A 12,587-nucleotide genomic window follows, 5' to 3' on the forward strand; every position below is an offset into this window, starting at 1 on the left:
ACACATCCCACCTATAATCAGAATCAAACTTATATAAAGAAAAATCAAAGCTCTGTATTTGAGGAGATCCAATCTGAAGAAATTTGGTTTTACTTCTATTTAGACGCAATGGATGACTAATCACCCATTTTTCTACAACACTCAAACACTGCCTGAAACGAATGCTCATGTCTAAGCCAGTCTTTGGACTCAGAAAGAAAACAGCATTTTCATCTGCATAAACAAATGATATCACACCAATCTTCTCCACAGCCAGGCCCAGAGACCACATCAAAACATTAAAGAAAGAGGGTGAGAGCAGTGAGCCCTGGGGAACCCTACAATTGACTCCCCAGGACTCAGACAAAACCCCATCCATCTTCACCATGTATGACCTCAATTCCAAAAACCCTTAAACCAACTCAATACTTTATCTTGAATCAATACAAATAACTGAGAAGTGGACTTCATCAAATAAACAGGACATGGGTCCACAGTGCAATTTGATTTTGCATGTTTTTGAATTAATTCTCTAATATCATTGGGTGTCAATAACTCAAATTGGGTCCAATAACGATGAACAGGACAGTCCTGGGAGTCCACAGACTCCTCTAAAAGATATTCATTTGACTGTGATAGTTGACATCTGAGGGATTAAAACCTTATTTTTAAAATAGACAACAAGTGCAGATGAAGCTAGAGCTATGTCTGGAGGCAAAAACACGAACGGGTAAGAAACTGCTTATTTCGAGCATGAGGGATACTAGCATAAAGAATCAAGGCTTGAGAGTTTGCTGTTCAATGTCACTCTCCATTTCTCCTCATAAACTTGAGCACCTGACTTTTTCTAGGATGCATGTCCTTTACAATTTTGAGAACATGAGAATTTAATTCTTCATTTTTAATGCTGTTTGAAAATACTTTCTAGAATTCAGTATATAGAAGAGCTGTAGTGCAGACTTCTAATAATCACACTGATCCTGAAGAAAGCAATCTTCAAACTCCTGGCACATCTACAAAGTCCACAGGTAATTTTTAACCATGGGAGCGCGCATCAGTAATTTTCAAAGTAAAAGAAATGCGCATGCCCGTACTGTGAAAATTAGTTAAACCATGCACCTGCACCTCTTTTATGTGCAGATACTTTCATTGACTACAAACATGCATAGTTTTAAAAATACAAAAGTAATTATGGGGTCTTTTTACTACGCTGTGGTAAAAGATGGCCTGTGCTAGCGTCAGTGCATGTTTTTGACACGCGCTGAGGCCCCCTTTTACGTAGCGGGTAGAAGGTTGTGTGTTGTTCTGGAAAAAAAAATGAATGTGCGATAAGTGAACCACTTGCCGCGCAGCCTTTTCGGGGTGGGGAAGCAATCACCACCACCCACTGAGGTGGCGGTAAGGGCTCCCACACTAATCCGATGGTAACCGGGCACTGCATGGCGCTGCATGATTACCACCAGGTAACCACCGGCGCTACAGAAATAGAAGCTTTTTTTGTAGCACTGGAAATGGTGAGTGCTGGGGTTGGGATCTACCGCCGGGCTCCTGCGGTAGCCCAGTGGCAGTTCCGGATTTGTGTGCGGCAAGCCTGTTGTCGCATGCCAACCCTTTAGTAAAAGTTCCCCTATATTATTTCATTCTTCAGTCCATCCCAGCATATACTTTTTTTTTACTCATATGCAAGATGGGCACTTAAAAAAACCCCAAAACCCCAAACCTTTTCTGTGCCTAACGATTTTATTTGCAAAAATGGATTTGAAATTGCTCTTGGAGCGATCTTGTGTGCTGCTAAGGTAGGGAGATCACAGTAACATTTCACAAGTGCTGTGAAATGGCTGGTAACCCCCTGTTTCTACAATATTGATGGTATTTGGTGAAAATTTGGAAAAAGTTGATCTTTCTGCATTCTACCTCTCCCAGCTCTCTTGCAGGGACGTGCATTCATCAGCACACATTTAGAGGTCTTTTTACTAAGCTGTGGTAAGGACTAATGAATGCTTACTGCAGCAAAAAATGGTTTACTGCAGGGCATGCTGAGGCGTCTCGTGGTAAATTTTAGATGTGTGCATGTTACCTATGTCTAAAAAATAAAATGTATTTTTTTAGCACTGGGCGGGTCTGGGGGTGGAGAGTGGGCATATTGGAGGGACATAATTGAACGGGAGCGCCCTTCTCTGGGGATGGCCCTGGGAACGGGCGGAGCCAACTGTATTATCAAACAAGATGGGCAGCCATCTTTGGTTTTGATAATACGGTCGGGGCTGGCCAAATCTCAACATTTAGGTGAACCTTAGAGATGGTCGACCTAAATGTTGAGATAGCCGGGCTTAGAGATGGCCGCCCTCGGTTTTCGCCGATAATGGAAACCAAGGCCGGCCATCTCAGAAACGACCAAGCGATTTGGTCGTGGGAGGACCCAGCATTCCTAATGCACTGATCCCCCCCTCACATGCCAGGACACCAACCGGGCACCCTAGGGGGGAGGGGGTTGGTGACCACTGGGGGAGTAAGGGGAGGTGATCCCCAATTCTCTCCAGTGGTCATCTGGTCAGTTCGGACACCTTTTCAAGGCTTGGTCATGAACAAAAAGGACCAAGTAAAGTCGGCTAAATGCTCATCAGGGCCGGCTTTCTTGTTTCCATTATCAGCCGAGGCCGGCCATCTCTTAACCACGCCCCCGCCCGGCCTTCGGTACACTGCCGACACGCCCCCTTGAACTATGGCCGGCCCTGCGACAGAAAGCAGTTGAAGCCGGCCAAAATCGGATTTTCGACGGCTATCTGCCGATTTGTGTCGGAAGATGGCCGCCCTTCTCCTTCGAAAATAAGCAGGATACTGTGCTAATTGGTTAGCGCAGCTATACTGTTGGTGCGCTACCAGTTAGCATGTGCTTAGTGTGTGAGCCCTTACTGCCTACATAATGGGTGGCAGCAGGGGCTCAGACGCTCATGGCCAAGCTCTAATGGGAAAATTAGTGCATGGCCATTAATGGTAAAAATAGAAAAATAATCCATTCTACTCCAGTGGTAGAAATGGCCTTATCGCATGGGAACGACCCGTGTAAGGATTCTCTAATACCACTTTTACTACAGTTTGGTAAAAGGGCTCCTTAGTGTGTAAATGTGCCTTAAAAAATTTAGTGCATGCTAAATCAATTTAATGCAAACTAACCTACAAATTAATATGTATTCAGCTGATTATCTCAAGTTAAAAACTTTTATGCACATTAGTTTTGTTTTAAATTAAAATAAATGTGTGAAATGAACTGAAAAAAAACCTCCCCAAATTGGGAAAAAGGCATATAAGTCAAACCAATGTTTTTGTCCTGCTCCCTTATGATGCATGTAAGTTATTTAAAATGCAAAGAATTTTTATTTATTTATTTAACACATTTATACCCCACATTTCCCCACTAGTCATAGGCTCAATGTGGCTTACACAATACCACAGTGCCGGCTACAGTTAGTAAAATACAATTAAACAATGTAATAATAAGATAGTAACCGAATATGCAACGTATAAAACAACAGAGATAATAAAAGATAATTAAACATAATAGAGTCCATGAATGTTGCTGTAAAAAAGAAGAAGTAAGTTAGGTTGAGCATGGACGGTAAGCCTTCTTGAACAGGGTGGTCTTCAGTAATTTCCTGAAATTTAGATGGTTCTGAATTGATCTTAAGATTTTGGGTAGTGCATTCCATAGCTGTGTGCCTATGAAGGAGAAGCTGGACGCTGAAGCTATAATGTAGCTGTATAAAAACCTACCCATGCCGGTCTCCAAATACATAGCTCCCATAAAGTCTTTCAGATTGGCATCCCCGGTACATGAATCCACCAATCATGTGACCGCTGTTGAACGACTTGAATTCTAAAAGTGAAGGTTCACGTTCTAAAAAGAAACTAACATAGAATTAGGTCTAAATCAATTTATTTAAAAAAAAAAAAACATGTGAAGAAATATATAGAAGAGGTAACAATGTTACTATAAATGCAATTTACTGGCTTCAACCATTATCAGTCAACCAGTTAGCTGGTTCCTCTGTGTGAGCTACCAAAGATACTGGAGTATTTTGCATATATAAATTTGTATTCAATGAGGTTTGTGAAATAATTTAAGGAGTCTGTGTAAAATTCATGAAATCTGACAATTAGAAGAAGGCAATTCTATAAACTTGTGCCTAGAGATATGCACCACATATGTTTATGCTTATTAAGAATTTGATATATTGCTTTCAGAATGAGAATCAAAGTGGTTTACAATTTAACATAGTAACATAGTAGATGACGGCAGAAAAAGACCTGCATGGTCCATCCAGTCTGCCCAAGACAAACTCATATGTGTATACCTTACCTTGAATTTGTACCTGTCCTTTTCAGGGCACAGACCATATAAGTCTGCCCAGCAGTATTTCCCGCCTCCCAACCACCAGTCCCGCCTCCCATCATCGGCTCTGGTACAGACCATATAAGTCTGCCCTCCCCTATCCTAGCCTCCCAACCACTAACCCCTCTTCCCCTCACCTGCTCCACCACCCAATTTCAGCTAAACTTCTGAGGATCCATTCCTTATGCACAGGATTCCTTTATGTATATCCCACGCATGTTTGAACTCCGTTACCGTTTTCATCTCAACCACCTCCCGCGGGAGGGCATTCCAAGCGTCCACCACCCTCTCTGTGAAAAAATACTTCCTGACATCTTTCCTGAGTCTGCCCCCCTTCAGTCTCATTTCATGTCCTCTCGTTCTACTGCCTTCCCATCTCCAGAAAAGATTCGTTTGCGGATTAATACCTTTCAAATATTTGAACGTCTGTATCATATCACCCCTGTTCCTCCTTTCCTCCAAGAGAAAAGAAAAGAACTACAATAAATTTATAGAACAGATGAAAATTAGTGTAGAAGGCTACAGATATGGGAAATGGGAGAGAAGTGAGCTGCAGACTACACTGTCAACACCAGTCTTACATGCTTACATCAAAGGCCAAGGTAAAAAGGTGAGTCTTCAGGAGAGTTTTGAATCGGGAATAAGAGCACTCAGCCCTAATATCTGCAGGGAGAGAATTCCACAAAGAAGGAGCAATACAAAAGAACGTGGAACGATGAGCTGATTGTAGTCAAAAGCAGAAGACCGAAGGGACAGGCAGACAGTGTTCATTTAAGGAATGAAGCAGTCGGAAGGGTCTTTTAGGGAGTAATAAGAGAGGAAAGGTATGGTAAGATACCAGGGTGGAGGGAAATATGAGCCAAAGAATCTTGTATTGAATATGATGAATAATAGGGAGCCAGTGATAATGAATCAGAAGGGGGGTGTGTGTGTGTGAGACATGTCATGGTGACAGCATGGGAAAGCAAACTAATGGAAGAGTTCTAGACCGAGTGCAATATTCTTAGAAGAATGGCTGGAATAGCATTACAGTAATCAGTTTTAGATGCCACAAGATTGTACAGAAGGGTGGCACATGCATTGTTGTCAAAATATGGATGCAGTGAATGGATAAGGAGTAAGGAAGCAAAACCAAACTTAACTACTGAAGATACCTGAGAATTAAAGGAAAGCTGAAAATCCAAAATCCAGTGGCATGCTCAGAGCACCGCGCTTCCTAGGCTTTCCCTCTTGGTCTCTCCCCAAGTGGATTTAAACACCAGTGCCTCTCCAGCTGCGACCACGTTCAATTTGCTGCTCACCTGCAGCGTGGTCTGAGCACCACGCTTCCCCAGCTTTCCTCTTAGGTGTAGCCCCAGGGGCCTGCTGTGCTCATGTTCTTGGGTCACCCGGCACTTTCTCTGCCGATGTGGCAGCATCTGGGGTTTTCTGCCTTTGCTCCGGCTCCAAGTTCAGCTTGAGTTCGCCATGGTCGCCTGAGAGCTCGTCATCTGAGCTCTTGTCAGGCGGCCATCTAAACCTGGTTTTGGTCCTAGATATTTAAATTCATGGATGCCATAAACATTTTGCAAGCTTCTAAAGCAGGCAGTATAATTATGAACATACAAAGTGATTGCTGGATCCAACCTATAGTCTATCAAGTCCAGCATTCTGTCCCTGAAAGTGGCTATTCCAGGTTTGCTGGGGTACCCATCATATCGTAGATAAGAAAGGCCATTCTTTGTGGATCAGTCCTAAAAGTGGAAGACCCCTAAGGCTGTCCAGCTAAATAATGGTTAATGGACCTGCTCGCCAGAAAATAATCCAAACAATTTTAGGAGGTGAGCTTCATTCAATTAATAGAAAGCTCTAGAACCAGGGATCATATGATGAAAATGGAAGGGGCAGACTCAGAAGTAATCTAAGGAAATATTCTTTATAGAAAAAGTAGTGGACACATAGAACATCCTTACAGTCTTGATGGTGGAGATGAGGACTGTATCTGAATTGAAAAAAGCACCAGACAATTACAGAGAATCTCTGAGAGTAAGGAGGGGATTGTAGAGTTTAGCAGTTGGCATGGATGAGCAAACTGGATAGTCTGTATGGTTTTTATCTGTCATCATTCTCTATGCTTTTAAACAAATACTTCTGCATCAAAAGTACGGTAAACCTGAAATAGCCTACCACTGGAAGTAGTAGAAACCAGTAGTGTTATAGAACTAGAGCATGCTTGGATGAGTTGTTCTTTTTTATTGGTTTCTATGAAAGTTCAAAGAACTTATACGCATAAAACTGGCACAAAATAAAAGGTAAAGAGAAAAGAAAAAAAAAATTAAGAATCAATCAAACAATGACAAATGATGAGTTTTAAAAGATAGTTATAAGAATGAGATTTAGAAATTATAGTACTGCAAATAATCCATCCTTCATAGTCAACCTTGAGAACAGATTTAGAAAGGTGCATAATTAAAAGAAAAAAAATACAAATCCTAGAAAATCAGAGAGACAGAATCTCAACTGGGAAGACTGGATAGGCTAACTAGACTTAACATGCCATCATTCACCGTGTAACTATGTTAGAGATAAGGGGGGTGAAGCCAAACAGGCACTGAACGTAAGATTAAGGAATTATCATTGGAATTTGACAGTTTAATAAAGTAGGAATCTGCAAATGAAGGTCATATTTTTACATGGAGCCATCAGAGATAGACACATTGCTTTAGAATCATGAAATGTGAATATATTACTCCTATATTTTTATTCTTGAATTTCCTTCCTTACTGGTATTTCATTTCATGACCCACTTGCAAACTCTCTGTGATCCTCCTGCATTGGGCTCCCCAACCGCAGAATGAGAATCACTGGCTGACAATATGAAATGCCCTTTAATTACCCTTAGAAAAATGAATGGACTTACACTACAGAGAACGTACCATAGTCCTTGCCTTTTACTATCTGCAAGATCCTTACTGAGGACCTGTTCTTTCCATTTGAGTCTGTGCAGAGTATTGTCAGGTTGACATTCTCATCTCTTGGCTGATGATCCACAGCACACCTGTAAAGCAAAAAATACACAATAATTTTTACAGCTGAACAGTAGTCTACAAAATCCAGGCCTTAATGATTACATGACCTTGTAGACTGTATTTAAGTTTGCCAAATTAATTAGCCCAATATGTATCTTTAATGTTCTTAATACATTTGTGATAAACTTTTGCAAGCTATGCTGTTTTCGTTAGGTTACTACAGAAAAAACAAACCAGAATTGACTTAATGATGAAGGACACATAGCTCTTGAAAGCAATTCCCAAATGTATTAGGGTGATGCAGCAAAAAGGTATCACCTGCATCTTATTTCTCCCTTTTATTTCTACAAATGATTAGAACCATATTGGTTAATGCAAATGAGATATATATCTTTTGCCTTTTTAAAATTTACAACCACCCTAGAGACTCATATAGCTCCACCAGGGGACATTCATTTATCCGCTCCATGGATAAATCCTTCTTATCTGTTCCCTTCTCCACTACTGCCAACTCCAGACTTCGCGCCTTCTGTCTCGCTGCACCCTACGCCTGGAATAAACTTCCTGAGCCCCTACGTCTTGCCCCATCCTTGGCTACCTTTAAATCTAGACTGAAAGCCCACCTCTTTAACATTGCTTTTGACTCGTAACCACTTGTAACCACTCGCCTCCACCTACCCTCCTCTCTTCCTTCCCGTTCACATTAATTGATTTGATTTGCTTACTTTATTTATTTTTTGTCTATTAGATTGTAAGCTCTTTGAGCAGGGACTGTCTTTCTTCTATGTTTGTGCAGCGCTGCGTATGCCTTGTAGCGCTATAGAAATGCTAAATAGTTGTAGTAGTAGTAGTAGTAGGGTGGATCCTGGGACTATCAGAGTACAAGTCTTATGGATCACAAGGTGGAGGGGGAGGGAGTTTAGTAGATGGGAATGGGAAGGGAGGTAGGGAGGTGGGTGTCAGTAGGGGAGGGGGGAGGAGGGGGGAAAAAAGGGGAGAAAACTGTTGATGGGAGAAATGTTGTTTTCTTTTTCTCTTGTTAAAAAATTCTTTCCATTACTTGTGAAGAGTAGTTTGTAGCTTGCATTGTTCAACAATTAGTGCAATGGATATGTTTATTGTCTGGATCCATCAATAAAAATGTTGAAACATAAAATTTACAACCATGCAAAACAGTATATAAAGAATAAAAAAAAATTAAATACAAAAATTCAAGAACATAAAAATACATGGTGTCTAGAATAAAATTTTCCAAAGATACACAGGCAGTTATTTTAGAAGTGTTTACATGTGGAAATAGCAGCATTTATATGTGTAGCTTGGCCGTATGTGTAAATAGCAATTTCAGAAAGCCACTGTTTCCAGTGGAAAGCTTCTTTTTCTACTTTTTCTATGTCTATCTGGAACAAGTTACCTTTGGTGCTTAGATTGGACTGTTTCTACTATTCCTTTAGGAAAAGATTGAAGACTTATCTTTTTGAGAAATCTTAGGGGTCCTTTGACTAAGACGCGGTAGGCCTGGCGCATGCCTCCGTGTGCTAAAAATCACTGCCATAGGAATTTTCAGTGTGAGAGGTGGAGAGTAGATATGCCCTGCACTAATCTTGTAGCCTGGGCGCATCGCCATGCACTGTACAATTAGTGCAGGGGTAACGGGGAGCCCTTACCACCTTCTAAATAGGTGGCAGTAAGCACTCCTGTGGTAATGGTCACACACTAATTGTGAAATTAGCATGGCCATTACAAAAAAAAAAAACAGCCATTTTACTGTCACGCTAAAAGTGGCCTCAGCAAGCCACTTTTTAACATGGCTTATTAAAAGGACCTTTTAGTGATTAATAATTTTTTGTTAACATAGGGCTAGGTTCTATGTATGGCGCCTGAAAATTCCACATGTAAAAGAAATACATCTAAGCGTATTCTCTAAATGACGCTGAAATTTAATAGAATAAGCTTAAATTTTCACATGGTGTATAGAATACGCTGAGCATCGGTCCAAACGACTACATTTAGTCACTGTGAATTACTCCAACTAAAACCTGGTGTAAATTCTGATGCCTAAATTAGGCGCAGAGTGGGTGTATTCCATAACAACATGCATAGATTTTAGAAATGCCTATGAACCGCCCATTTCACACCCATAACCAATGCCCACTTTTCAACTATGCAATTTAGAATTTACGCACACCATGTTACAGAATTGCTTAGATAGTAGTGCGCATAAATTCTAATTAATGCCAATTAGTGCTGATAATGTTTTGATAACATCTAATTATCAGCGCTGATTAGCTTCTTAAATAATTTAGTTATGCACATTGTTATGGAATAAACTTTGATTTCAGCACAGAAATCTTGGAGCGATATATAGGATCCCAGGGATAGTGTATTTATTTTCAGTAATTTGTATTATTTTTGTAACCTAATTTTCTTATTATTGTAAACCGCTTAGGACCTTCATGGAGTTCACGGTATGTAAAGTCCTTGGATTAGATTAGATCAGTGTAGATCTCCAGAAAGCAGAGATTTCACGGAGTGTGGTTTGAGTAGTCCAAAACAATATGGTGGCCAATCTATAAGCAGGCACCCTGATACTGTGCAGGGAGCATAAGCCCCGGAACAGGGGAAGCTACAGATGCTATGGTACCCCATAGATGGGAGGAGGATGAATGGTGGACACCACAGGCAGAGGGGGGAGAAGAAAAGGGCAGAAATGCTGATGAGGAAGGGAAGGAGAGAGATACTGAAGAGAGGAGGGTGAAGGGAGGGGAGGGGAAGGGAGAGATGCTGAAGACCATGGGGGTGGTGGAATGTTGGACACCACAGGCAGAGGGAGGAGGGAAGGAGACAGATGCTGAAGAGAGGAGGGGGACGGTAAGGGAGGGGAGAGATGCTGGAAACCATGGGAGGTGGGTTGAGAGGGACATAAGGAGAGAGATGCTGGAGAACATGGAGGGTGGTGGAATGCTGGACACCACGGTGGGGGAGGGAGAAGGGAAAGAGAGAGATGCTGGAGACCATGGAGAGGGTAGAATCTAGACATCACAGGTGGGAGGGGGGAAGGAGACAGATGCTGAAGGGGGAGGGAAGGAGAGAGATGTTGAAGAGAGGAGGGGAGTAGAGAGATGCTGGAGACTATAGGGTGTTGATGGAGAGGGAAGAAGAGTGATGCTAGATAAGTTGAGGGGAAGAGAATAGAAAAGAAAAGAAAAGAAAAGAAAAGAGGAAAGAGATGCTTGAAACCATGGGGAGGGACAGTTGAGAGGGACTCCCATGGAGTGGATGGGATGCTGGACACTATAACCAGGGAGAGTAGAAGGGAAAGAGAGAGATGCTGAAGAGAGGAGGGAGAGGGAAGGAGAAAGATGCTAGAGATCATGGGGGAAGGTAGAGATGTTGTAGAACATGGGGAGGGGGTTGAAATGGAGGGAAGGAGAGGAATGTTGGAGACCTTGGGGGGGTGGAATGCTGGACACTACAGGTAGCGGGCAGGAGAAGGGAAGAAGAGATTTTGAAGGGGAAGGGAAGGAGAAAGGATCTGGAGGCCATGGGGAGGGAGAGAGATGCTGTAGACCATGAGGGGTTGAGAGAGAGGGAAGGAGAAAGATGCTGGATAAGTTGGGGGGGGGGAAGGGAATAGAATAGAAAAGAGGACAGAGATGCTTGAAACCATGGGGAGGGACAGCTGAGAGAGACAGAGGGAAGGAGAGATACATTGGATGCCATAAGAGGGGACTAAGGTGGTATGGAAGGGCTGGGGGCAGAGCTTAGCCACCCCCAAACAAAAAAGCATTCCACTGCCCCTGGCAGGGAGCACCTATTCTATAAAGGCATCAGGGCAGCCAGATTCTGTTATAGAATACAAGCATGCCCTGGCATTGACACACCTTACATTTAGGCACCCAAAGCTACAGCAGTTTAGAGATGGCATAATTCAGCATGCCTAAATGTGGCAAGGGCACCTGCAGCTTATAGTACTGTGTACACTGTTACATTGTGCATGGAAGTGGGAGACATGGCCATGTCCTGCCCATGCTCCACCCATGTGTATGACCCCTTGCATTTGCACCTCCCCATTAAAGAACAGTGTTTAATGCACCAATGGTTAGGTTAACTTTATTTGATACTAGTAAAAAAGGCCCGTTTCTGACAAAAAAATAAAATGGGCGCTAGCAAGGTTTTCCTCGGAGTGTGTATGTTTGAGAGAGTGTATGTTCGAGTGTGTGTGTGTGTGAGAGAGAGAGTGAGTTTGGGTGCAAGTGTGTCTGTGAGACAGAGTGTGTGTGTGAGAATGAGAGTGTGTGCAAGTGTGTATGTGAGACACAGTGTGCGACATAGAGTGTGTGAGAGACAGTGTGTGAGAGTGAGAGAGAGAAAGACATTGACTGTGAGAGAGAGTGTGTGTGTGACAGAGATACCTCCCCCCCCTCTCTGGTGTCAGGCCCCCCCTCCCTCCCTCTCTCTGGTGTCAGGCCCCCCCCCTCTCTCTCTGGTGTCTGAGTGTTACTGTGCAGGACGCTGAGCTCTGGCTGTGCTTCAAGGAACTGACCAATCCTATTTAATAGAATGCACCTCCAACATTCTGAAGCCAAGAAACCACTTGTGGTTGGTCACTTCTGCTTGTGACGAACCCGGAAGTACTTAAGAGCGGAGCTTTCAGAGTTGGAGCCTGAGCTTCAGAAGCTTAAAACCCTTCACTGAAGCCACGAAGTCAGCTTCAGAATGTTGAGGTTGGTTTTTATTATATAGGATAAGCATACAATAAAGTACACAAAGCAAATGCCTTCCAAAAGAAAACAATCACTATTACTACATCCTCTGAGTTCCAGAGCTTAACTATTCTTTGAGTGAAAAATTTTCCTCCTATTTGTTTGAAAAATATTTTATCCTATTTTTATGCAGATGACGTTCTTTTCCTACTGATTGACATTCCCCAGATTTAGGCCCCCTCCAAGCTTGCCTTAACTTCATTTCATTTACTATGTAAGTAGAAAAATGGCTTAGTGTACACAGATTACTTCTTAATAAAAATAAAACAGTCACTTGCTGGCTAACAGGCCCTTTTGCCTCAACCATCTATTCTATTATCACTTTTGGGCACATCAGTTAGTCAAATTGAAAGTTTTCACTACCTCAGCATCATTTGGGATTCTGCTTTATCCTTCCTGTCCCAAATTTCGGCCTTGTCTAGATCTTGTTTTTGGTGTTTTGAT

The 12,587-nt window shown here is 42.3% G+C and overlaps 1 protein-coding gene across 5 annotated transcripts in view; it reads right to left on the reverse strand.

Moving 5' to 3' along the window:
- HHIP (hedgehog interacting protein) overlaps positions 1–12,587 on the reverse strand; it is a 334,884-nt gene that overhangs the window by 96,073 nt on the left and 226,224 nt on the right. For all 5 annotated transcript variants that reach the window (XM_030191684.1, XM_030191688.1, XM_030191687.1 and 2 more), the window contains exons 8-9: positions 7,285–7,406; positions 3,751–3,874 (exon numbers count right to left, since the gene is read on the reverse strand). In XM_030191684.1, the coding sequence (XP_030047544.1) occupies positions 3,751–3,874; positions 7,285–7,406 (246 nt within the window). The remainder of the gene's footprint in view (positions 1–3,750; positions 3,875–7,284; positions 7,407–12,587) is intronic.

Source organism: Microcaecilia unicolor, chromosome 2 (assembly GCF_901765095.1).
Source record: "Microcaecilia unicolor chromosome 2, aMicUni1.1, whole genome shotgun sequence".
Classification (NCBI taxonomy): domain Eukaryota; kingdom Metazoa; phylum Chordata; class Amphibia; order Gymnophiona; family Siphonopidae; genus Microcaecilia; species Microcaecilia unicolor.